The sequence below is a fragment of the Herpailurus yagouaroundi genome, unplaced genomic scaffold, assembly GCF_014898765.1.
Source record: "Herpailurus yagouaroundi ecotype Mexico unplaced genomic scaffold, PumYag 28, whole genome shotgun sequence".
Lineage (NCBI taxonomy): Eukaryota > Metazoa > Chordata > Mammalia > Carnivora > Felidae > Herpailurus > Herpailurus yagouaroundi.
In genome coordinates, this window is record NW_024412376.1 from 127,925,924 (window position 1) to 127,953,556 (window position 27,633).

At 39.7% G+C, this 27,633-nt stretch overlaps 1 protein-coding gene across 1 annotated transcript in view; it reads left to right on the plus strand.

Moving 5' to 3' along the window:
- Nucleotides 1–6,865: 6,865 nt before the first annotated feature.
- The window catches only part of TXK (TXK tyrosine kinase), a 45,471-nt gene continuing 24,703 nt past the window's right edge, over nucleotides 6,866–27,633 (plus strand). The window contains exons 1-5 of the mRNA XM_040484284.1: nucleotides 6,866–7,289; nucleotides 8,305–8,407; nucleotides 9,205–9,410; nucleotides 12,054–12,119; nucleotides 18,410–18,464. Coding sequence (XP_040340218.1) covers nucleotides 7,219–7,289; nucleotides 8,305–8,407; nucleotides 9,205–9,410; nucleotides 12,054–12,119; nucleotides 18,410–18,464 — 501 coding nt within the window. The 5' untranslated portion in view covers nucleotides 6,866–7,218. The remainder of the gene's footprint in view (nucleotides 7,290–8,304; nucleotides 8,408–9,204; nucleotides 9,411–12,053; nucleotides 12,120–18,409; nucleotides 18,465–27,633) is intronic.

The following is a 27,633-nucleotide window of genomic DNA, read 5'->3' on the forward strand; positions in this document are numbered from 1 at the left end:
ATATATATATAATATATATATACAAAATGGAATATTGCTCAGCCATGAGAAAGAATGAAATCTTTGTGTTCACAATAACATGGGTGACCTAGAAGGTGGACCTAAGTGATATAAGTCAGACGGAAAAGACAAATACCATCTGATTTCACTTACAGGTAGAATCTAAAAAACAAATGAACAAACAAAAACAGAAACAGACTCATAAATACAGAGAACAAACTACTAGTTGCCAGAAGGGAGGGAGATGGGGGGGGGATGGGCAAAGCAGGTGAACGGGATTAAGAGGTATAAACTTCCAGTTATAAAAGAAATAAGTCACAGGGATGAAAAGTACACCATAGGGAATATAGTCAATAATATTGTAATAACTTTGTATCGTGACGGATGGTAACTACACTTATTGTGGTGAACATTACATAATGTGTGTCATTGTTGAATCACTATGTTGTATACCCGAAACTCATATAATATTTTATGTCAACTATACTTCAATTTTAAAATTATTTGAAAAAAGAATGTTGACACCTGGAGGGGAGAGTGGAACAAAAGCATAGAAGCTATGGAGAGAGCAGGCCTGGTGCACTTCAGAAACAGTGAGGAGGGCAATGTGGCTGGGTGACATGAGTAAAAGCATATTGGACAGAAGTGAGAGGCAATAAGGAGGCCAGATCTTGGAGGGTTTTATAGGCTAGTGTGAGAAATTTGGCTATCACTGTTGGTGAAATGGGGAGCCATGGTGGGGTTTGGAGACAAGGAGCAAAATGATCCAACTCAGGTTTTATTTTATTTATTAAAAATGTTTTTGGGGCGCCTGGGTGGGTCAGTCGGACAAGCGTCCAACTTCAGCTCAGGTCATGATCTCACGGTTTGTGAGTTCAAGCCCCGCGTCAGGCTCTGTGCTGACAGCTCAGAGCCTGGAGCCTGCTTCGGATTCTGTGTCTCCCTCTCTCTCCGCCCCTCCCCTGCTCGCACTCTATCTCTGTCTCTCAAAAATGAATAAACATTAAAAAAATTTTTTTTAATTTTTTAATGTTTACTTATTTTTGAGAGAGAGGGAGAGACAGCATGCAAGTGGGGAAGGGGCAAAGAAAGAGGGAGACACAGAATCTGAAGCAGGCTCTAGGCTCTGGGCTGTCAACACAGAGCCTGATGTGGGGCTCGAACTCACAAACCGTGAGATCATGACTTGAGTTGAAGTTGGATGCTTAACTGACTGAGCCACCCAAGTGCCCCCAACTCAGGTTTTAAATTAATTACTCTGGCTGCTATGCTGAGAAGAAACTATAGGGAGTTTAGGGTAGAGGCAGGAAGAAGTCAGAAGGCTGTTGATATAATCCAGATGAATGCTGGTGGTTTAGTCCATGGTAGGAACAGAAGGGTGGGGGAAAGCAATAAGATTCTGTGTGTGTGTGTGTGTGTGTGTGTGTGTGTGTGTGTGTGTCTGAGTGAGTTTTTAACCATCGTGAAATATACATAAGATAAAATTTACCAGTTTAACTGTAAGTGTACAGTCCAGTGGCATTAAGTGCATTTGAATTCTCGTACAACCATCCCTCCCCACTGTCCATCTCCAGCACATTTTCATCATCCCAAACTGAAACTCTTGGATACATGTTTAAGGCAGAGTCAGAATGCTTTCTGACAAATGGGACTGGGATGTGAGAGAAAGAGAAGAATCAAAGACAACTCCAAGATCATTGACCTGAGCAGCTGGAAAAATGGAATTGCTATTGACAAGATGGAGAGGATGAGTGTAGCACGTCTGGGGAGGAAGGAAGAGAAGGAGGTCAGATTTCCTCATGTGAATTGGAAGTGTCCACTAGGCATCCAAATGGAGAATTTGAGAATGCATTTGGGTATGCAAGTCTGGAATTCTCACTGGAACTGGGTGGAGGTATACATTTGGATGTCATCAGCAGATAGATGGTTTTTAAGACACAGAAAGGAATGAGACAATCAATCAAATGATTGGATGAGACCGAGAAAAGAAGAGATCAAACGCTTTGGGGTAGGCTATCCTTGGCCCCAGTCTAAGAGGTTGGAGAGGGAGAGAAGAAAACTGTGAAATGGAGAAGAAAGAAAAGCCAGAGTAGAGTATTGAATGCTGCGGAGAGGCCAAGTAAGAGGATATAGAATTAACCAGGGGATACAGGGGTGTGCACCTGTATCCCATGACCCTAACAAGAGAAGGTTTGGGGAGGTGGTGGGGACAAAAGCTTGGTTTGAATGGTTAAGAGAAAATGAGAGGAGAAGAACTGAAAGCAATAAGTAAAGACTACTCATGTCTAGATTATACTGTAAATGGGGAGCAAAGCTGGTCAAGGAAAGAAGATCAAGGGTAATTTCTTTTGTTTTTAATGGGGAAAATAATGGTATATTTGTATGCTAATGGCAGTGATCCAGTGGAGAGGGGAAACAGGTGATGCAGGTGAGGGAAGGAGCATTTTAAAAATTTTGAAAACGAATACCTCTACGTGGGACCACAGTTTTTGCCACTTTCTAAACCATACTCCGACCTATTCACTCATTTGTATAACCTACATTTGACTTTTCATCTCTTGGCCTGGATAGATATAGACCTACGTGGGGCTCTAAAACAACACTGGAATCAATTGGCAAGGATGTAAATTAGACCTAGTCCTGCCAGCAGACAGACAGATAGCCCCACGTGCTAAAGTACCTTCTTTCTCAGGAGTGTTTTTGGCCATTTGTTCATGCAGACACTGCCAGAAAATTGACAGTCAGAAGCAGTTGAAATGCGAAATCCTATTAATACACAATATAATGCAGATTTGGGGGACTCACTAATTTATTTTATTGTAGTGTCTAGAAGTGAACGTTGGAATGGCCCCTTGGAAAATGGATGGTTTCTGGGTGCAGGCAAAGGAAGAGAGAAAGTTATTAAGTTGGGAGTGAGTGATAAAATAGCAGTGGGAGCAAAGATGAGTTTTTGCCTGGGCTTGGACTGGAACTATGTCACCATGGTGAAATGAAATGGTTACCACTGGACCACAAAGTGTCAGGAGCCCAAAGACTGAGTAATGGTAATGTCCAAATCAGAGAAAGGCGAACAACTAATGCATGAATCTAGGTTTGGAAGGTCAAATTCTGTGAAAGGAAAGGGACTAATATATACCTATTACTGTACTGAATATCTTTATTCTTATCCACCTTATTACCCTGGAAGGATGATCTCTAGGGATTAAATATGGTGGCCAGCCTTTATGATGGCTCAGGGAGCCCAACTTCTTGGTATTCATTCTTCACCTTGCACTTTATCCTGGAAACGTATTCTGTAGAGGTTGGATCAATATGCTTCCAAGCCCCAGTTTCTGGTTGGATTACACTAATGGAAGGAAGTTGTGGTGAGGTTGCTTTGAGCTGGATATGTCCCTCAACAGCAGATCATTGCCCCAATCAAAGAGGTCTCTGTTGTACTTAAATCTCTCTCATTTTCCTGGTCCTTTTGCACCTAGGGTTGGTGACAGTTCCAGTAATGTTGGACGCAGTTTCCTGTACATCTTTTATAGTCCCCTTACTCCCGTCCACACCTTTGTAATTAGTGACTTTGTGAATAAACACTTCTAAAATTATTCTAATTTAAATATGTCATGTTTCATATTGGAAACCTGACTAATACAGTAATAGATATGAGAAGTGGCTCCAGGAAAGAGTCAAAATTGGATCTGAGATTTATTTGGTCATATATTTAGAGGTCCAAGGATAGCCTTATAGCTGGGGGAAATAACTCAATTATCAGTTACTTGAATTATCATTGGCAGTAGCCTGGAATGCAGTGCAAAATGCTAGCTATATGGAGCTTCTGTAAAGTCTCAGGATGAAAATCAGCAATCCCCCAGGGGTTTGGAGCAATGCCTTGACACTGTGCTGATTTTTAATTTGAAAATAGCTGCTGACTGGGGGCGCCTGGGTGGCTCAGTCGGTTAAGCTTCCGACTTCAGCTCTGGTCATGATCTCGCGGTCTGTGGGTTCAAGCCCCATGTCGGGCTCTGTGCTGACAGCTCAAAGCCTGGAGCCTGCTTCAGATTCTGTGTCTCCCTCTTTCTCTGCACCTCCCCCCTTGCATTCTGTCTCTCTTTCTCTCAAAAATAAATAAACATAAAAAATTTTTTTTAAAAAAGAAAGAAAATAGCTGCTGGCTTGCTCCTGGTGAAGACTGAACAGTCAACCATGGATCATGAGATATTTAGGTGATTCAAACTGCCTATCATGAGCTTAGTGTTACCTGATTCATTGAACCGTAAAGTTAGGCATCAATAGCCTAACATTCCATCATAATATGGAAGTGATATATTGCAAGTGGGCCCCAGTAGATCCAGAAGGCTCAAGATAGCTTCATGAGCAGATAACTTATATTTACATAGTACCTGTTCTTTCTGCTTCTCCTTCAATCACATGAGAGGCCCCTAGAGGAGGTAGTCATCAAGACTTACTTCTAGATACATCTGCATCCTAAGCATATATGAAAGGGGAAATAAACAGCCGTTGTGCTATAGCCACGTTCAGAGGACTCCTGAAAGATAGTGCTGAAATAAAATCCTCCCAGCACTTCAAAAAGTACATCCATTTGTTTACTTCATTAGGAAGAGATTGTATGAGACACTGATCTGCAATAACTAATGGGCAATGGCAGAAAACTAGTCAGGAACATGGAAAGAACAAGGTCAGGAGATTTGTGACAAGATCCGGGGGAGAGGATTATGGCTGAAACTCTTGGAATGAGGACAGAATGGAAAGATAAAATCAGAGGTCCAGAAAATGATCCATGTCTAACATACTCTGCTGCCTTTTGTCAGTTTTGTTTGCATTTGCTCAGTGGTGCTCTGCATACTCTTAAGCGTCATGTCCCATGATTCAGAAGCAGCTGGCTTATGGGACGGAGGAATGGCCTACTAACGGGCCAGTTACTCTGACACCTGGAAGATAACATCTTACAATGTTGGAGTGGTATCCTATAGGGTGCAATAAATGTCTTAAATCACAACAAATGTGTAGCCAGGATGCATGAGTCAGGGAAGTAAGGAGGGGGGTATGAGTGGCCCTTTTCACCATTTTACCTAATAACCCACTGGAATATTGTTCTCTTTATCTGTGATCTTGAGTTGGTGGGTTTGGAGATTTCAGTGCCCAAGAGAAGCATCTCTTTCTTAGGGAACCCTGAAAGTTGAGACTGCCCTCTGGCACTTTTGGATTCCTCGTGTCACGGAATTGATAGTCACAGAAAGGGGTCAATGTAGCTGAGATGAATATCCTGACTACCAGGAAGAAATTGGGTTGGTGCTTCACAGAGAAGACAAAGAGGACTTCAAAACTCAAGGAATTTACTAGTGTCATTTCCCAATATTCATAGTCATTGGACTATATTCCTGGTCATTGGAGAATTATAACAGCCCATAAAGACAAGACCAACTAAGGACCCAAGTCCCACAGGAATGAACATTTGGGTTATTCCATCAGATAAAGTACCTATTTCAGCCAAAGTGTTGACTGAGGCAAAGGGAAACATGGAATGGATGGTGATGGGGGTATCTACGATCAACTTAGGACAGCACAACTATGGATGTGGGAATTGTAGCAGCTGTGTTTTATGTTACTCTTCTTCTCTCCTTATTTTGTTCCCTACCTCACTTAAAGAGTCCTAATGGTTGAGGCACCTGGGTAGCTCAGTTGGTTAAGTGTCCAACTTTAGCTCAGGTCATGATCTCATGGTTTATGGGTTTGAGCCCCCTGTCGGGCTCTGTGCTGACAGCTCGGAGCTTGGAGCCTTCTTCAGATACTGTGTCTCCCTCTCTCTTCCCCTCCCCCACCCATGTTCTCTGTCTCTCTCTCAAAAATAAACATTAAAAAAAAATTAGAAAAAAAAAAAAAAGAATCCTAATGGTTAGCGTGCTAAGTTTCAGGTGGAAATATGGCCGCGCTGACATCACCTGGTGATAACATGATGACTTATGGGACCCCATTGCATCCCCTGTTCTGGGGGCACAGAGCAGATGCTGGGGGGTAGACTATACTGGGTGTCTTCTGTTTGTACCCCTTGTCTATTTTCCCAGGATGATGGCTACTTTAATCTTCTCAACAACCCTATAGTAATAATAGATCTTCTCGATTACCCTCTTCCTATATACCTGGCATTGTTCCAGGTGCTTTCCATGAATTGATTCAATCCAATCAATTCAATTAATGGATTCAATTAATCCTCACAGTAGGTTTTTCATGCTGAGTATCCTATTACTCCCATCTTGCAGATGAGGAAACTTAAGCAAAGAACGGTTCAGTAACTTCCCCAAACCCACAGTTAGAGATTAACCTCTGCCTTGTAAGCTTTCTCAAAGGGGTTAGGTATGATTATCTTGCTTTTGCAGACAGGAAAGCAAAGACTTAGAAGAGTAAACAAAGGGACTCATCCAGATATAATCAGCCCCACAGTGAGGGTTCAAACCCAGGTCTGTCTAACCTCAAAACTCATGTCTAACATATTCTGCTCTTTAATACTTCATTTTAAGGTGTCAACATGAGAAGGAGATGACTGGGAAATTTAGGTTCCATGGACATAAGATATTAAATAATAAACTATTAAAAACTATTTTTTTTCAACTTTTTTTTTTTTTTTATTTTTTTGGGGACAGAGAGAGACAGAGCATGAATGGGGGAGGGGCAGAGAGAGAGGGAGACACAGAATCGGAAACAGGCTCCAGGCTCTGAGCCATCAGCCCAGAGCCTGACGCGGGGCTCGAACTCACGGACCGCGAGATCGTGACCTGGCTGAAGTCGGACGCTTAACTGACTGCGCCACCCAGGCGCCCCTAAAAACTATTTTTAAAAGAAACGTGATGGATCTGATTGAAAAATCCCTGCTAATATTTTCTAGGAGAACACTGCTTTTTGAATCATTCTTTTTTACACTTATTAGCTGTCATTAGCCTGATCAAGTAGAATACAGTGGTCACTTATCATTCACAGACTGAGGAAATGCATAAACCAGAACGGGGAGAAGAGCCTGAGAAGGGAAACCACACTGGCCAGGGTGCCAGTAACTTCTTTTTTGCTTTAGTGACAGTTTCTCACCCTTCCACTAGTAAAGGAGGGCATAGTCAAGACTTAGCACATGCTTTATAAGAATTCATATCCCTCCTGCCCTTGGGAATTTCCTCCACCTGACTCATCTATTCAATATCATGGACTAAGGGCTCTCTCACAATGATCTGCTTTTCAGATAATACCATCCAGTCGATTTTCTGTTGCTGTTGCTGCTGTTCCGTGCAGAAGCGGTAAGTCTACTTCTGGGAGCAACTTCTTGGAAATTAACTCATTCTGTTTCTTTATTGTCTATTAAGCGTCCTTGTCTCTTTGTATCTGCTGTTCCCTTTGCCTGGGAAACCCCTCTCCCATTTCCTCCCCGTTGAGTGCCCACCGATTTAAAGGCACAACTCCAATTTTGGGTCTTCCATGATCCGTCCTGGATCCCTTTGACTTTAGTGGCTCCTTCCCTTGCATTCCCACAGCATGCCTTGGTTCCATACTGAATATTTATTTCGTGTATGCTGTTTACATACCTGTGTTCCACTCTGTAATTTTTACACATTAAGGACAAGAATCTTGTCTTATTTATTTGACTATCTCCCCAAAATGATCAGGGTGTCTTACGCTTTGATGCCCAGCAAATGATTGTATAGAATAAACCTAAGGTAGCTTAATAATAGTAATAGCTAGCATTTAACGGGAGGTCCTCTATGTGAGACTGTGCTAAGAGGTTTGCATTTATTAGCTCAAGTAACTCTCCAAAACACCTATAGTTTTTACAATCTCCGTTTTACAGATGAGGGAACTGAGGCTTAGAGAGATTCTGTTGCTTCCCCAAGGCCACACTATGAAATGGTAAAGCTGGGATCCAAACTCCTGTTCTTAATCATAGCACCGTGTCCATTTAGAACAATGCATACCATCAAATGAGGTAATGCGTGTAAAATGATAAACACTGTGCCTGATGCGGAGTAAGTTTTTCATTATCACGATTATCTTTTTATGTCCTTAATATGCACCAGACTCTGCTTTCTTCAGTTTTATTCTATAGCAACTCTTTTTGCTTTTAGCGTCTCTAGCTCAATAAGGAAAATGCGGTTCTGAGAGGTAGTCACTCACCCATGGAAATGGAGCTGGGAAGTCTTCTAAGTAAGAAAAAAGTTGCAAAAAGACCTGGAGTTTCCTACTAATTTTGAGAAAAATCTAGTGAATATCACCTGGATGCAAACAATCATTTGTAACTTGGTTGTTTTTCAATCTCAGACAAGTAAGAACACAAATAAGCCTAAGCAAAGATGAAGAGTTTTCAGAAAGATACACTCCGCGTCGCAGGCTGTGGTTCAGCGAATTGCCAAGTAAGAAGCGAGTGAGTATCATCTTGCTGAGGGAGAAAGAAGAGAGGAAGCTTGCGTTTCGGGGTCCATGGTCCTCAAGACACTGTTTGCTGCCATGCCCAGAATCTAGTATAGTGCTCAGCACATAACAAGTGCTTCATGAGTGAATGTCTTAGAAGAAAGCCAAAGGAAAAAAGACCAGTTAAAATAGCCTACGCAGCTATGTTTCAGCAGGGCTTGAAACTGGACGGTGAATGGGGAAAACCGTGTTCTGGCTATTGCCGTTTGTGAACCCAGGATTAATTTTTCGTTCGGTGTTGGGGGAAATAGCGTTCTTATGCAGTGTGACAAATCCAAACACAAGGTTATAGCATGTGAAAGGGAAGGGCTGTTTTTCTTTTTTTCAAGAGAGAAAAATCCATAAACAAAGTGGAACTATTGGGGTGGAATTCAAATTTTAAGAATTGTGGCTTAAAAAATGTCCAGGGGTGCCTGGCTGGTTCGGTCCACAGGGCACACGACTCTTGATTTCAGGGTCATGAATTTGAGCCCCATGTTGAGCATAGAGCTAATTTTTTAAAAAAGAAAAATATCCAATGCAATTCTGGCAAGAGAACTTATGATCTTGAACATTTACAAAAGGGTGAGTGTGTTGCCGGATTTAAAGGTTGTCTTATAATCATTTCCTATGTTTACCCCACCCCGGTTTTTGCTTTGATGCAACCGGATGGGAGAATGGGGGCAGCACACAAAAGTATTATAGCCCTATTCTTTTTTAGTACACATGACTAAAACAAGAGTACAACAAATCACTCCTTGGTTTTTGCAGGCCAACAGAGGCCACATGCAACCATCAAAACGCAAGCCACTGCCTCCCCTCCCACCCTCTGAGGTTACTGAAGAGAAGATCCAAGTAAAAGCCCTGTATGATTTTGTGCCCAGAGAGCCGTGTGATTTAGCCTTAAAGAGAGCAGAGGAGTACGTGATATTGGAGAAGTATAATCCTCACTGGTGGAAGGCAAGAGACCGTTTGGGGTAAGACTGATGCCATGGTCCTTACCAAATTCTTCTTTTATCCTCTGAAGACTCCTGAAACATAAAAACTGTTTTGTGGCTCATTTTCTTTAGGTTTATTTCCCTCTGCATGAAGTAGAACATGTCCCCACGCCTCTTATCTGTATGAGAGAGCATTACAGCACTGGGATTTCAGGCAGAGTCACAGCGCTTCATACGCCTGGCTTCACATCCCGACGCTGTCACTTACTATTGTGTGTCCTTTGGCAATCACTTACTCTGAGTTTCCCTCTCTGAGTTTTCCTTCCTTCCTTCCTTCCTTCCTTCCTTCCTTCCTTCCTTCCTTCCTTCCTTTTTTTTTTAAATTAAGGTATCACTGACATATAACATTATATTGGTTTCAGGTGTGCAGCATAATTCAACATTTATTTGTGGAATGATCACAATATGTGTAGTTAACATCTGTCACCATGCATAGTTACAAATTTTTTTTTTCTGGTGGTGAGAACTTTTAAGATTTACTCTCTTAGTGACTTTCAAACATGCAATATAGTATTATTAACTATAGTCACTATGTGGTTTAATACATCCCTATGGCTTATTTATCTTATAACTGAAACTTTGTATCTTTTGACCCCCTTCACCTACTTCACCCACCTGCCTCTGGCAACCACCAATCTGTTCTCTGTATCTATGAGGTTTTTTTTTTTTAACTAAATTTTTTTTTTTTTAGATTCCACATATAAGTGAGACTATACAGTATTTGCCTTTTTCCATCTGATTTATTCTACTTAGCATAATGCTCTTGAGGTCCATCATGTTGTTGCAAATAGCAAGATTTTCTCCTATTTTATGACTGAAAATATTTTCTTTTATCCATTCATCCGTCATTGGACACTTAGGTTGTTTCCATATCTTGACTATGATACATAATGCTGCAGTGAACATGGGGGTTCATAGATTGTTCATGCCTGACTGGAGCCTGAGGTACACAATTCTGAGGGGTATCTGGGCTGCCTGGGAGAGAGTGCTGGCTTTGAATTCTATTCTTTGTCATGATTTGGAGACCATAAGTATATAAGTATTAGAAATATCTATATTATATACCTCTGTTCTAATTGTATTTTCCTGATGATTTGGCTCTTACCAGTTTTTGGTTTAGACTCAACATGTGATGGAGACTTTTCAGTGGGAAAAAAGGTATGAGTAGGTTCAGGATAGTGTAGTTAGCCCTCCAGCAGGTGGACATTGGTGTGATTCACTCATATGTAGATCTTGAGAAACTTAACAGAAGACCATGGGGGAGGGGAGGGGGAAAAAGTTACAGAGAGGGAGGGAGGCAAACCATAAGAGACTCTTAAGGACTGAGAACAAATTAAGGGTAGATGGGGGTGGGGGAGAGGGGAAAGTGGGTGATGGGCAGGGAGGAGGGCACTTGCTGGGATGAGCACTGGGTGTTGTATGGAAACCAATGTGACAATGAATTATATTAAAAAAATAAATAAAAATAAAAATGAACTAATTAATTTTTAATTTCAAACTTAATAAGTGAATATCGTTTTTTATAATATGCATCCATGATAAATAATGGCAAATTCCTGCTTTGCCACACCTCCAAACCCAGGCACCATTATTAACTCAGTGAGTGCCCTTCCAGATGATTTCAGTGCACTTTCATGCCCATATTGAAACATATGTTATTGTTTGCAGACTTAGTTTACCTAATTCCTTACCCTGCTTTATTCGTTGTTCTACACATTGCTTGTGTTTCTCAATAATGTCACGGAGATCTTTTTGTAATTTTATAATTTCAAATTTTTTTGGTGAAGGTATAGAAAAAGAGAAACCCGTGCCCTCCTGATGGGTGTGTAAATTGGTATATTTTCTTTCAACAGCAGTTTGCTGTATCTACTGGGAGATGCACGTACTTGGTGACTCAGCAGTTTCCCTGCTTGGTATCTGTCTTAGACAAATACTTTTAGGGGTGCACAAGAAGTCATGTGTATGTGTTTCTGTACAGCATTGTTGTGATACAGACATGGCTAAACTGGAATATCCATTCTATCTATTCTGCAGCAACTAAAAAGAATTAAGTTGATATCTTTGTAATTGCTGTGTTTTATTTATTTATTTAAAAAAAATTTTTTTAACACTTATTTATTTCTGAGACAGAGAGAGACAGAGAATGAACAGGGAAGGGGCAGAGAGAGAGAGGGAGACACAGAATCTGAAACAGGCTCCAGGCTCTGAGCTGTCAGCACAGAGCCCGACGCGGGGCTTGAACTCACGGACCGTGAGATCATGACCTGAGCTGAAGTCGGACGCTTAACCAACCAAGCCACCCAGGCGCCCCTGTAATTGCTGTGTTTTAAATCGAGTCATATGACATCCCAGTGGTCGCATAAGTGCCGCTTTTCCTCTTTGAAGAATTTTTGTGTCATAAAACACCTGACTACTTACATTGTAAGTCAGAATCCTAGTATTTATCATACAGAGATTTTGGTTGAATGTGGAAATGAAAACGCCTTTTTTTTTCTGTTAGCAATTTAATCAGTAAAACAAGTTTGATTTCCCCCTATGTCCTTGAGGTTTTGAAAGGATTGTCGTCACATAATGCCACACACGTGCCACGCATTTTGATGGTTGCCTTGTCTTTTGTTGTAGGAATGAAGGCTTAATCCCAAGCAACTATGTGACTGAAAACAAACCAACCAATTTAGAAATATATGAGTAAGTCTCCTCCAAAATGTGAGCTATGGTTAATCTACGAAAATCAGGTACATTTGGGCAGTTTACGAGTATCGATGCTGATTTTGGTCTACAAAAGTTAAAGAACACATCTGGCTGCTTTTAGCTTGAGAGATCTTTGATGCTTTTTTTTTTTTTTAGTTTTTTTTCATGTTTATTCATTTTTTGAGAGAGACAGAGTGTAAGTGGGGGGAGGGGCAGAGAGACTGAGACACAGAATCCAAAGCAGGCTCCAAGCTCTGAGCTGTCAGCACAGAGCCAGATGCAACTGCAAGATCATGACCTGAGCTGAAGTCGGTCACTTAACGGATTGAGCCACCCAGTTGCCCGATGTTCGATCCTTTTAATGGTTGATTCAGAAACTTATTTTCCCTAAATTTCTTTTTCAGTTTTGTTTTGTATGACCACTTTTTTTGGTTTGTTTTAACAGTGACAGCATGGAAAGCAAGCACTCATCTCGTTCTTATTATATGTCCTAAATGGAAAAATAGTGATCTCAAAAATGACATTCATTGTTTAATGAGTGGTGAATTGAACCTAACTTAGAGACACATAACTACATTTTGGCTCATGTTGGGAAGCATTTTAGAAATAGCTGAAGACGAGAAGTAGGCTAATGCTGTAGTTTGGGGGGAAGCTTTTGGCGTGTTCGCTAGGGTTCTGCTTAGAAATCTATTTTTGTTGCAATGATAGATTTGGAAGATGGAGATCTTAGGAATCATTTTTCTAGCCCCTCATTCTGCAGATAAGAAACTGAGGTTGCAAAAGTAATTTACAGGTAGAGAGTGGTGGGCTTAGGAGTAGTGTTGGTCCTTTATAAATTCAGGTTTGCATTTTACCCTTGACTGCCCTCCCCACAACCGAGATACTCGCTTTATAATTAGCACATGCTTCCAGCAGGTGGCGGTAGGGGATGTGAGTTGAGACATTGAGGCTGGTGCTTCTCCAAGAATGGGGCAGCAAATATAAATTGAACGACAGCCCCCGCCCTAGCTCCTAGGGTGTCTGCCTTGCTACTAATTTAAACCCACCTGGAGGCCCGACCCAGCATCTCTCTCTCCCCTAAAGCAAATCCAACTCTAAAAACATTGGTGAACAACATAGACTTCATTAGAGGGAGAAAGGGATGACTACAGGACACATGACTCATCCATGTGACTTGACCAGGCCTCTCTATTAGCTACTTCTATTCTCTCTCGCAAGTCAGCCTCCTTACTGCCATCACAGATCTCTCTTCTCCGTCCTTCACTCAGCTTGTCATGCCCCCTCTCTTGACCTGAGTCATGTAGCTCTGCGCGGAAATTCTAGTCTCCACTCGGTAGGACAGAGCCCTCAGGTGGCTGAACACCTGTCCTAGGAAAACAGTTCCACAGCAGTCTACTGTGAGTCCAGCCTACCCCTCAGGGGGCAGCGTCCCAACACATTACGTCTCTTGAAAGGCCAGGTCAGGGGAAGTTCTGTTTGTAAATCTCCTGTCAAGAAAAATTAGAAAAAATAGGATTTTCTTTCCATATTGTAAACTCAGTTCAGACCTTCCAGGAGATTAAAGGAGTTATGTGTGGAGGTACTTAACACAGTAACTGATAGTTAGTGAATGGACAGTCAGTAACCAACCATGTGACTTTCCTTCCTTTTATGATTAACAAATGTGCTTGCTGCTTCCTTAGTTTACACAAGGCTTGGAGTCTGCAGCTTGTTTATGCTATAGGTATTGGGTAATTTGAATTAAACCACTCTGAACTTAGAATAGTCATCTCATTTTCTTGGCTTTGATTCATGTGTCTTTAAAAGTCTTGTTCTCTACTCCAATTGTGAGAAAATTAATTTTATTTGTTTCTTTTTTTTAAATTTTTTTTAATGTTTATTTATTTTTGAGACAGAGAGAGACAGAGCATGAACAGGGGAGGGGCAGAGAGAGAGGGAGACACAGAATCTGAAACAGGCCCCAGGCTCTGAGCTGTCAGCACAGAGCCTGATGCGGGGCTCAAACTCACAGACCGCGAGATCATGACCTGAGCCGAAGTCGGACGCTTAACCAACTGAGCCACCCAGTCGCCCCTATTTGTTTCTTTTTAAAGGAGTTTATTAAAATGTAGATATAATAATTATCAACATAAGTCATTAAAATATATCAACTACTTACTAAGGGCCAAGCACTGTTCTAATAACTGTGTAGAAATTACTGCTTTAGTTTGAAATAATGTAGTGTGGGTTTAGAAATTGGAGAAATCTATGGGGCACCTGGGTGGCTCAGTCTGTTGAGTGTCCAACTTCAGCTCAGGTCATGATCTCATGGTTCGTGGGTTTGAGCCTGGTGTTGGGCTGGGCTCTGTGCAGACAGCTCAGAGCCTGGAGCCTGCTTCAGAGTTTGTGTCTCCCTCTCTCTCTGCCCCTCCCCTGCTTGCTTGCAAAAATGAAATGTTAAAAGAAATTAAATTGGGGAAATTCCGGCTCAAATACTGACATCACCACTGACTAGTGCTTGGCCTCTGGGCAAAGTTACTGAACATCTATAAACCTCTACATGATATGAAAACTGGGGACCATAATGCCTATCTCATATAGGAATAGTAAATATTTGAAACATTCTAGAACTGTGAAGCCAACAGGAAGTGAATTTTCAGGTTGCGGGCTATCACAGATGTACTACATTTCATAGTTACTTTAGGCCCTGAATCACTTCACCCTATTCAATCTTTCCTCATTGTATACTTCTGATGTACCAGATGTTAGCTATTCTAGGCCCAGGGAAGACGGAGAAGCAGTCCATGTGTTCACAGAACTTACAGCTTTATGGGGGAAATAGACATTAACCAATCTCAGATTCACAAATAAGTATAAAATTTTAAATTGTGGTCTTAGTAAGGAACAGTATGGACACTGGGAGAAATCAGTGGTAAAGGGGATATAATTTAAATGAGAGTGTGGGATTGGAAAAACCTTATAAGGAAGTGACTTGAGGTCCAAAGGTAGTAGGAGGTCCTTAGGGGTGGAGGGGAGAAGGAATGCTCATGTTAGTGTGGGTTTTTGACATCTCAGGAATCTTTATACTTTGAAATATTTATGGCTGCTTTGGTTTTAACTTAATATCCAAATTATCAACATTACAATGTGAAAACCTGGTTTTCAGTAAGCCCTCAAATTTAACTTGCAGGTCTTGATATACTGTTTACAGATCTAAAACAATAAGAACAATCACTTTAATTCAAACTCAACACACAGTGTCCTTAGACAATCAGCCCTTTTATAAGTTCAGTTAATGAAATTTCCCGAAACATTTCACTTGCATTAATAGACTAAAATTTTCTGATTAAATATTTTACATGCCAGACAGGGCAAATTTGCAATTTTTAATAGCCCTTTGTAAGTCCATATACGACCCTGGAAATCTAATAAATTAAACTTAAATGTGGTAAGCCAAGTTCTCTTAACCATGCAAACATCATTTAAAAAGTCAAATTCCCGTAAATTTCAAATTGTAAGTTTAAAATTAATTATGCTTTTAAAACTAGAGGCAAACACCTAATAATGTCAGATTCTCTTAAAATTATAGATACTTTAAATTTTTTTAATGTTTATTTATTTACTTTGAGAGAGGCAGAGTTGTGTGTGTGTGTATGTGCGAGTGGGGGAGGTGCAGACAGACAGAGGGAGAGAGAGAATTCCAAGAAGGCTTCGGGCTATCAGTGTGGAGCCTGACAAAGTGGGGCTCGAACTCATGAACTGTGAGATCATGACCTGGGCTGAAATCAAGTGTTGGATGCTTAACCAACTGAGCCACCCCAGGTGCCCCTTAAAATTATAGGTACTTTAAATATCAAACATATTGCTTATCCTGAATTTTACAGAAGTGTGAGTCTGATTTATCTCATCATCTCTAACCTGAATGCTTACTCTCCTCAGGGTTAAAAAAAATCACTAAAGAGAAGCAGGTTTCCCTTGTTAGGTCTAATAGGGTTTCTAGGTTGAAAACTCAAGACTACAACACTGTTACTTGTTGATTCAGAGATTGGAATGGGGTACACGAGGCTTACATGTATACAAGATGTTTGTAATCAGCAACAGTTGGACATGCTGGATGGCTTTTATTTTTTTATTTTTGGATGGGTTTTGTATGTTGGTAGAAGCCCCACCCCAAGCTCTCTGTCTACATCATTCAGTATGAGTTTTACAATCAGTGTCGTCTTGGTATATGAGTTGCAAACTTACCTATTAAAAACACTCCACAAAACTCTTGTTTCACTGCCTGATTTAACCAGATGAAATTCTGAAATACCATGCCCCTGCTTCTCCTATGTCACATCCATCTAATCTCTTTTCTGACAGATAAAATTCTGCATTATTTTAAAGGATCTTAAATTCATCATATACTTCTATCTGGCTCTTCTATTACTACTTCGAAGTCATTCTTTTTTTTTTTAATTAAAATTTAATGTTTATTTTATTATTGAGAGAGAGAGAGAGCGTGAGTAGGGGAGGGACAAAGAGAGAGGGAGACACAGAATCTGAAGCAGACACAGAATGCTGAAGCAGTTAAAGCCTGATGCAGGGCTTTAACTCATGAACCACAAGATCATGACCTGAGCTGAAGTCAGATGCTTAACCAACTGAGCCACCCATGTGCCCCTCTTTGAAGTCATTCTTTTTTTTTTTTTTAATTTTTATTGGGTTTATTTATTTTTGATAGAGACAGAGCACAAGTGGGGGAGGGGTAGAGATAGAAGGAACATAGAATCTGAAGCACGCTCCAGGCTCCGAGCTGTCAGCACAGAGCCCGACGCAGGGCTGGAACTCACAAACCACAAGATCATGACCTGAGCTGAAGTTGTACGCTCAATCGACTGAGCCACCCAGGCACCCTGAAGTCATTCTAATGACACCCACACATGGATGGATTTTTAATTTATATTTAAGCAAAATTAATATATTTGCTTATATTTCTCACTATAATAAATAAGTATGAAACAACAAAATTAACACCAATGTGATAGCAGGTGAGAAACATGTAGAAAAAAATAATTTCTATAAAATTTTCCCTTTTGGAGTGTCATTACACAGTCTTGGCTTTTCATAGCCTCAATATATTTTAGTGAGCGATAATCATTATTTTCCGTTTAGCACCCAAATTTCATGAATTAGCAAATGGGAGCACCTTTAAACTAGTCCCCTGTGTCTTTAACTCTGTCTCATTTATTTTGAGAGAATTTCTTCTTTCTACAAAAAGAGGGCTGAGACTCATCCTGAAATTCCCTCCCCTAATATGAATATTCATTGAAAAGTACTGAATGATATTCACAGTTTAACATCACAATTACCTTTTGTTCCCACTGGTGATAAGTAGCCCAATTACTTTGTCTAGAATCACCTGTAATCATCCTCTATTCTCTATGCTTCATCTTTTTTAAAGTTCATTTTCAACTTAAGGCTGTTAGTATTTTTAATGCCTGACCATTCTAATTTAGTGGCAGCTTTTTATTACTGCAGGTTAGGGGAAGTCCCACGATATGGTAGGTTCCATCCTCAAAGTCAGATATAGGAGTTTCATGTGGCCACCATTTGGCCTACCCACTGTGACTCAATGTATACTCTTACTTAACTATGTTCCTGTGAGTGGTTCTTATATATTTAGTGGTAGTGTTTCATACAGAGGAAACAGCAAGACAGGAGGCAGAAAGGGGCTTGGTGAGGAAGGCAAGAATCCCAGTGTGGCCGAATCTTTGTATGAGAGGGGAACAAGAGGGTGTGTGAAATAGGGCAACATACTAGTTGTTCTGTTTACGTTATTAAACCACTAACTTCACTACGAGTTAACATACAGTTAACATAACAACTGGCTCAGAGTTAGTTTTAATTTGGGAAAGGGAACACAGCACATATAAAAGCGTGCAAATAGGAAGTTCCTGAGAACAAAGAAAGAAATGGGTATTTTTTAGTTTGTCTATCAAAGCTCAGTAAATGTTTATTGAAGATGATGCCTTCTTAGTCACACACCTTTCATGGAAATTTTCAGGAGATTAAATCACTCAAAACCATATACCCCTCAGAAAGTGGAATTAAGATGTGATAGAAGAAATTAGATTTTGGCTTACAATTAGTAGAACTATATTACCTTAAATCAATGACACATAACAGTACATTGTTGTTTATTGGAATTAACTCTCTAAAACCAGTTCTGGAGTAAACTTCTTAGTAATGAAGGAAATGAAGGGATTTTTTTTTCGGTAAAAAAAATGGAATATAAAAATTTTAAAGTATTTTTATCGCTTTTACAGGTGGTACCATAGAAACATCACCAGAAATCAGGCAGAACGTATTTTGAGACAAGAGGTAACTCAATTTATTAACAAATAACTTGTGAATATTTTCAGAATTTCTGAGAGATGGGCATTATGAAGACGTGACCCAACTAGAAAGTTTTTTCTTCCTGTTCTTTATAGCTCTAAAATATTATTACAACTTTATGTCTACTGCACATTTTCTGATAAGTTGTAAAGCAGATGTATTTGTATCAGATCATGTTTTTCATGGACTTTCACTGTCATTTGAGAAATGTTTTTTTCCTGAAATGATTTCAGTTCCACCGTTCTGAAACTGCTCATTCACTTCAAAGTGCATTCTGCGAGAAGAGTCTATATTTGAATTGCCTATATGCCTCTGCATATCAGGCAGTAAAATATACACTGACTTTATGAGCTTAGCTAAGGCTTCTTAAAAACACAAATATAGAAAAATACACAGTGCTGCACTTTCTTTGTTCTTTGGGAACAAAAGGAAGAGTGGGGGAACCAAAATATCAAACTCAGATCAAAACTGCACTTTTAGGTCAAAACAAAACAGAACTGCATGCAGTTTCCAACGGACGGTAAGTGTGAACTGTGGGTAAAAGTAGTCAAACCTAGAAACTAGGGAAGATGTGTGTGTCGTTTTATACTGCTGTCGGATGTTGAGGAAATCTAGAAATGTGAGTGAGAAAGAATCAGTTCTGTAACTAAAAAGTCAATGCCAGGAATGGCTCAGGACACAGAGAAGGTCCAATTACTAGCAGGGGGATAGACAGACTTTGAGGGACACAGACCCAGTCTCAGCTGGTGATGGGGACAGAGGTTGGAGGTCAGGCCTGGCTTCTCTAGCTAGGAGGAAGTGGGGTGTGGCAGCAAATGTAGTATTCATCCGGCATGGTGACAGCAGGTGGACTTCTGTAAAGAGATGTTAGTAGGTCTAGAATAGACACGTAGGCAGAACTGGAGCAGGCAAGGTCTCAAACAGGCCCATGGCAAGCAAGTTAGTCACAGGCGATATGGCCACAAGATCACATGGGCTGTGCAGGGTCAGCCTGAGAGGTTCTGCAGCTGAGAGGAAGTCACAACAGAGCCAGGGGCTCACTGCCCTACGAAGACTAGAAGAGCAAATTGCACAAACCCCCATGTACCTAAAACCCAGATATCACAAATAGCAACATTTGGCAGGAACATTCTTTAACAAAATAAAACACAGCAGATACAATTGAAACCTATCCCTTCTCTCATCTGTTTCATGCCGCCCATTCTCCAGAGGCAATCACAATAGAAGGGTGTGATCCCATTGTGTCCATGTGCTTATATTTTTATCATATATATGTGCATATATATGTGCACATTATATTTTATCATATATATGTGCATTTTATGTGTTTTAACATTTCACATAAGGAGATCATATGTATGTTGATTAAAAAAAATTTTTTAACGTTTATTTATTTGTTTTTTTGAGAGACAGAGACAGAGCATGAGCGGGGGAGGGGCAGAGAGAGAGGAGACAGAATCTGAAGCAGGCTCCAGGCTCTGAGCTGTCAGCACAGTGCCTGATGTGGGGCTTGAACTCACAAACTGAGGTCATGACCTGAGCTGAAGTCAGATGCTTAACCCACTGAGCCACCCAGGAGCCCCAATTTTTAATGAAACATTGTATTTCAGTTTTATTCACATGGGTACATAAAGATAAAGCACATTCCTTTAACTGCTGTATACTATTTCATTATGAGTATACCAAAATGTATTGATAAACATTCAAATTGTTTCTAACTTCTTAGTGTTACCAACAGCCTGCCAAGAACTTTCTTGTACAGGTCATCTTGTACCCAAGGGCAAGGATTTTTCTTGTTATGCCCAGAAATGACCTGATCAGGATCTACGTGTGGATTTAACATTAAAGATATTTTGGAATCATGATTCAAAGTGCTTCTCCTAAGTTACGCTCTCACAACGAATGAGAAAACTGGCCCCTTACATTCTTGCCAACAGTTGGTAACTTCATACTTTTTTTCAATTCACTGAGAAATTGTATATATGTTTTATTTTCCTAATACAATTTTTTAAAATGTCTGTTTATTTTTGAGAGAGGGAGACAGAGAGACAGAGAGACAGAGTGCAAATGGGAGAGGGGCAGAGAGAGAGGGGGAGACACAGAATCTGAAGCAGGCTCCAGCTGTGCTGACAGCTCAGAGCCAGACGTGGGGCTCGAACTCACGAGCTGTGTGCGATCATGACCCGAGCTGAAGTTGGACGCTTAACTGACTGAGCCACCCAGGGGCCCCCTGTGCGTGTATTTTAAAATGTGCATTTCCTTGATCAACAGTTCAACTGAATGACTTTTTATGTGTGTGTTGGCGAGTTGGGCTTCCTCTGCTGTTACATGACTGCTAATATCCTTTGCTCATTTTTCTATATTGCAGTGCTGTTTGCCTTTTTAACTGATTAATATGTATTTTAAAAGTATATTCTGAAAACCTGTCTTTTAGGTTACCACCATCTTCTTCTAATTTCTGGCTTAAATTTTTTTCATGCTCTTATTTTTACACTTTAAAAGATGTTAATGTCAAATTTTTCGGTTTTTATGATCTCTCTCCTTTTTTTCCTTTTTTAGTATAATAAATCCTTCTCTCTTCTGAAGTAATAAAGGAAGTTTATATTTTCTTTTAAATGCTTTAAAGATTTGCTGTTCGTTCTTAGGTCTTAATCTAAAATGTATGTGTATGTGTGCTATGTGTGTGGATATTTTAAAATATATACACGTTTTTCCATGTATCTTAAAATATTTTTGTAATTTACATATTTTCTATGAAAAAAATTTTTTTTAACATTTATTTATTTTTGAGAGACAGAGAGAGACAGAGAATGAGCAGGGGAGGGACAGAGAGAAAGGGGGATACAGAATCTGAAGCAGGCTCCAGGCTCTAAGCTGTCAGCACAGAGCCCCGTGAGATCATGACCTCAGCAAAAGTCAGTTGCCTAACCAACTGAGCCACCCAGGAGCCCCTTATTTTCTGTTTTTTTAAAGTACCTGGATTAAAACCTAATGGTCATGAGGCATTTAAATTTTTTTATGTTTATTTATTTATTTTGAGAGAGACAGAGCCAGGGTGAGCAGGGGAGGGGCAGAGATAGAGGCAGAGAGAGAGAGAGAGAGAGAGAGAGACAGAGAGAGAGAGAGAGGGAGGGAGAGAGAGAATCCCAAGTAGGCTTTGCACCATCAGCACGCGGCCTAACATGGAGCTCAAAGTCACGAAGCCGAGAGACGGATGCTTGATTGAGCCACCGAGGTGCTCCGGTCATGAGGCATTTAAAAAATACATATGTGGCAGGATTCTCACACAGAGAGTCATGACACTGAGGCTTTTCTTTCCTGGAAACAACTTTATTCCTGCCGGCACCGCTCTGTTGGGTTCGTACCCAAAGAACTGAGCCCCGAGCACCACGTGGCGTAGTTTTTTAATGCATTTTTAAAAATTCTTTGTCTCCTATATATGGCAACATACAAACATGCAGTCTGATCAAGTGGCCTCATGATACAAGGTCGTGAGGGATGTTGACATGTATGCATATAGCCAGGTTGAGGTATTTTTTTCCTTTCCTTAGGAAGGGGACCCTACCACATTTATATTTCTGGTTTGGGTTTCCTATACTTTATTTAGCATTTGTCCTGTTATGTTCACAAGGGAGCCTGGCTTCCAATTTCCCACTCTCTTTGCCTAGTTTCAGTATAAAGGCTACGCTAGCATCATAAAATGAAGTAGGACATGAGGTTTTGTCTCTTTTTCCAGTCTTGAAAATAGTGTATATTGAATACAGGTTATTTGTTCTTGAAGTTGCATATATCTCTCATGAAATAGTTTGGACATGCTGCTTTTTCAGATATTCGACTACTGATTTAATTTCCTTTTCTTTTTTGAGATGTTTGATAATTTATAGTTATGTGGAGAATTGCCTATTTTATATTTATTTTCAAATTTATTGCATACATTTTTATAGAGGTATTTTATAATTTTATTTATGTCATATTTCAATAGTCGGTATGTTCATATGGTTTAAAAATCAAAAGACTCTAAAGTTTTCTTCCATCCTTGTCCCCAGGCCACCAATTCCCTTCTCCATAGACAAACTTCTATTGTTAGTTTATTCTGTGATTTTTCAGAAATATTTAATACATACACAAATAGAAACATGTTTTCTTATAGTGTTATTTTTACACAAATAGTAATATATATACTCTTGTGTACATTACTTGTTTCATTTAACAATATATATTGGGAAGGAATCTTTTCACATCAGCACACAAAAAGTGTCCTCATTCATTCTACACATGCATAGTATTTCTTACTTTGGATGTATCACAAGTTATTTAAAATTTTTAACAGAAATCTAAGTATTATACTACTTTTATGAGTATATATGTAGGATAAATCACCCAAGATAGAAATTCTGGGTCAAAGGGAATGTACATTTCTAATTTTGGTAGACATTAAATTACCCTCTATAGTTGTACAATTAATATTTCTACTAGAAATGTAAGAGAGTGCTTATTTGCCCCACAACCTTCCCAGCAAGTGTTTAATGAAACACATGGACCTTTGCTCTCTGACATCTCATATCAGTGTAGGTTTCAGCTACATTTCTCTTTTTAAAAACTTATTTTTATTAAAAAACTTTTTTTAACATCTATTTATTTTTGAGAGAGAGACAGAACATGAGCAGGGGAAGGGCAGAGAGAGAGAGGGAGACACAGAATTGGAAGCAGGCTCTAGGCCCTGAGCTGTCAGCACAGAGCCGGACAACATGGGGCTCAAACCCGTCAACCATGGGATCATGACCTGAGTGAAAGTCAGACACTTGACTGATTGAGCCACTCAGGCGCCCCTCAGCTACATTTCTCTTATCCTGGGAATGTTAAGCATCTCTGTATATATGAAATTTTATATATTTATCTCTCCTTTTCTGGAAGCTGTCTGTTCATGCTGTCTCCTTTGCAAAATTTTCAGTTGGCTTTTTAAAAAATGCTTTCCTCACAATTTGTAGGACCTCTGCAGCTATATTAAGGAAATTAGCTCTTTGTGATATGTGGCAATACTCTTCCCAATTTTTCAGTTCTAATACTGCCTTTTTCCATGAATGGTACTTGAATTTTTTGTGTTTGAATTTATCAGACGATTTTTTGCGAAGCTTTAGTGTCAAGTTAGAATTGTCTTATAAAAAATATTATAAAAATATTGTAAAAAATTTTCCCCATGTTTCTTGATTGCCTTAGTGGTCTTATTTTTAATGTATGCATGTTTGAATAATTTGTAGTTATTCCTGACACAGAGTGAGGTATGGATCCGATTTTATTGTTTTTCTAGATGGTTACCAAGTGTCTATCTTTTCTCCATTGATTTGAGATGCCACTTTCCTTAGAAATACAACTCCTATGTTGCACTACATCTGGACTTACTACTTGCTTTCGTTGATCCTCTTGTCTATTTATGTGATGCCTTTATCTGTTTTAAATACTGAGGCTTTCTTTAGTGTGGCTCACCTCCCTCATTATTCTTTTTCAGAAATATTCTGAAGATACATTTTATATGTATGAACTTCACAATTACTTTGTCCAGTTTATAAAAGCTTCCTACTGGTGCACTAAATTTACAGAGTAATTTAGGGAGAATTGTTTGGGCATTACAAATCAGTATAGTTTGGGGACCAATTTGTTCTAGGACCCACATATTAATTATTCATATAGAAAAAATTAAAACTAGGTCCCTACTTCAAGCAAAAATAAATCTTGATGGATTGAAAACCAATGAGAGGAGGAAACATCTTTGTATTCTTTAGGAGCGTTTAAAATTTTTCTTCATTGGGGTGCCTGGGTGGCTCAGTCGGTTGGGCGTCCGACTTCAGCGCAGGTCATGATCTCACAGTCTGTGGGTCCGAGCCCCGCGTCAGACTCCGTGCTGATTAGCTCAGAGCCTGGAGCCTGCCTCGGATTCTGCGTCTCCCTCTCTCTCTGCCCCTCCCCTGCTCATGCTCTGTCTCAAAAATAAATAAAAATATTTAAAAAATTAAATAAAATAAAATTTTTCTTCATTTAGCTCTCGCAAATTTTTAAGTTTATTTTAAGGTATTTTTTGTTGTTGTTGCTACTGTAAGTGGGTGTATCTTTTTTTTTTTTTTAACCTGTGAAAAAACTTGAGTTTTGTGTTAATTTTGTAACTGATGACTTTGGTGAATTAAAAAAAAATGTTTGTAGTAGTTTTTTAGTTGATTCTCCCAGGTTTCAGGTAGAGAATCTTATCAACAGCAAACAGTGATAATTTCAAACCCTCTTGTACAATTTACTTTAATTAAAACAATTTTTTTGAGAGAGAGAGAGAGAGAAAGCATGTGTGAGCGAGCAGGGGAGGGGAAGAAGGAGAGAGAGAAGATCTTAAGCAGGCTACACGCTCGGGTCCGAGCCTGACACAAGGCTTGATCCCATGATTCTGGGATTACGACCTGAGCTGAAATCAAGAGGCGGACGCTCAACCAAATGAGCCACCTATGTGCCCTTCCTCTTTTACAGTTTAATCCAGTATATCTTGTCTGCTTTGGTTTTGTTTGTTTGTTTGTTTGTTTTTTGTTTTTTTGTCTCTCATTTAATCGCATTAGCTGGTATCTCAGAGCAACATTAAACACCAGTGCTGACAGTGGGGTGTTTCTTTTTCCTGATTTTAGTTGGAATGATTTGCACAGAAAGCTTAATGCTGGACTTGGGACTAATGTAAATAAGGGCTATGGTAAGGAAGCACATATATATTACTATTTTACTGAGAATTTAAAGACAGCTGAGGGGCGCCTGGGTGGCTCAGTCGGTTGGGGGGCCGACCTCGGCTCAGGTCAGGATCTCGCGGTCTGTGAGTTCGAGCCCCGCGTCGGGCTCTGTGCTGACAGCTCAGAGCCTGGAGCCTGTTTCGGATTCTGTGTCTCCCTCTCTCTGACCCTCCCCCATTCATGCTCTGTCTCTATCTCAAAAATAAATAAACGTTAAAAAAAATTAAAAATAAAATAAAATAAAGACAGCTGATACTAGAAATGGAAATTTTTCAAATGCCCTTTCAACATCTACGGTGATGTTTATGGGATTTTTATCCTCAGATCTATTAATAGGCTGAATTATATGAGTAAAATCCCTGATATTCAAGTACTCTTGTATTCCTGTATGCAATCCCTCTTGGTCATGGTATGTTATTCTTTCCCCGTGTGATTGGACTCAGTTTCTTAGTATTCGGCTAGGATTTTTGTGTGGACACGAGTGAGACTTGTTAGTAATTTTCCCTTTTTGTGCACAGTCTTTGCTGTGTTGTTGGTGTTGATAGTAAACCCACTTTATATAAAAATTTAGAAGTCTTTCTTTCCACGTGCTCTGGGATCATGTAATATTACAATGTGTCACTGTGATGTTTTTAATATTGCAGCTCTTTTAAAACCTCATCTGTTTTCCCGTTCAGTAGGTCTAGTAACATTTCTAGATAGTCTGAAATCAATTTTGATAAATTTTATGTTTTGCTACTTAATTACTCATTTCGTTCAAGTTCAAATGTGTGGAGTCAAGATGATTCTTTTCTTTTATTTTTTTTTTATTTTTTTTTTAATTTTTTTTTTCAACGTTTATTTATTTTTGGGACAGAGAGAGACAGAGGATGAATGGGGGAGGGGCAGAGAGAGAGGGAGACACAGAATCGGAAACAGGCTCCAGGCTCCGAGCCATCAGCCCAGAGCCCGACGCGGGACTCGAACTCACAGACCGTGAGATCGTGACCTGGCTGAAGTCGGACGCTTAACCGACTGCGCCACCCAGGCGCCCCCATTTTTTTTTTTTTCTGGATCCTTGTGGCTTAGTTTTTGATAGATTTCCCCCATTATTTATTGGTTGGGTTGGTTAACAATTTATGTATTTCATTGTTTTCCCCTATATAACCAGATTTTGTATTTAATTACTATCTTAATTACACTGTTGCCTTTATAATTTGTTCCTTTCTGCTCTTGTCTTTATTCACTTTCTTCTTTTACTTTACTTGGTTCTTATCCTAAATTCTTAAATTAAATTAATTTTTGTATTTCCTTCATTTATTGATATAAATAATTAGACTGAGTACTGTTTGAATAGCAGAGGTTCCGATATGTGGCGTTCCCTTATTATTTTTCCCTTATCTATTTTCTAGATGTTTTCATTTTTATTTGGATTTCGTTGAGTTATATCAAAGAGAACTTTACCTAGTAGTAGCTTTCTCCTTTGGAGCTTGTTATGAATTCCTACTTTTATTGCTTTGTTGCCATGGTTGCTGTTTGTTCTCTTTCCACTTTGAAGAAGAGGTCACTACATATACAACTTTATTATATGCGTGTTATATATGTATATATATGCTGTACATACAACTTTGCTTTTTACCTCTTAGTCTTTTCCATTTGTGTCCCCTATGGTATGGAACACAATCCTTGGACATGGTAGGAATTCAATAAAAGCTAGATTTTTATTATTTAAAAAGTTTTTAAATGTTTATTTATTTTTGAGAGAGAGACAGAGACAGAGACAGAGACAGAGCATGAGTGCCCAGAGAGAGAAGGAGACACAGAATCTGAAGCAGGCTCCAGGCTCTGAGCTGTCAGCCCAGAGCCCGACGCGGGCCTCAAACTCACAAACCATAAGATCATGACTTGAGCTGAAGTCGGACACTTAACTGACTGAGCCACCCAGGCGCCCCTAGATTTTGATTACATTTTAAATGGTTATGAGAGTTTTTGGTTTGAAACTTTTGGCCAGAAAATGAGCCTTGTTCCTTGGTAAGCATCTGGAAGGAAGAGGAGACTCTGTTTGATGTATTGTGTTCACTTTGGGGGTCACACCATTGTGTTTGGTTTGGGCAGGTCTCAAGCAACGTATTGACACTTCATAAGTGTAAACTTTCACAGGTTTGACAAGCTTCTGAGATATTTCCCCCTCCTCCAGGGTAACACTTGGTAAAGGTGAAAACTCTTTACGATATCAAACAAACAGCCCAAACCAAACAGTGCAACATTCAAAGTCATTGAAAACCAATTTACAGCTGTATTGGAGTTTCCCCGAGGATGTCTGTCAGGTGGAATCCAATTCATAACCTAACATCAACCTTACGATATTCTTCTCTCCTGCTGATTCTCTTCTCGTCTCTCCCATGAGAGTTGCTTCTCTC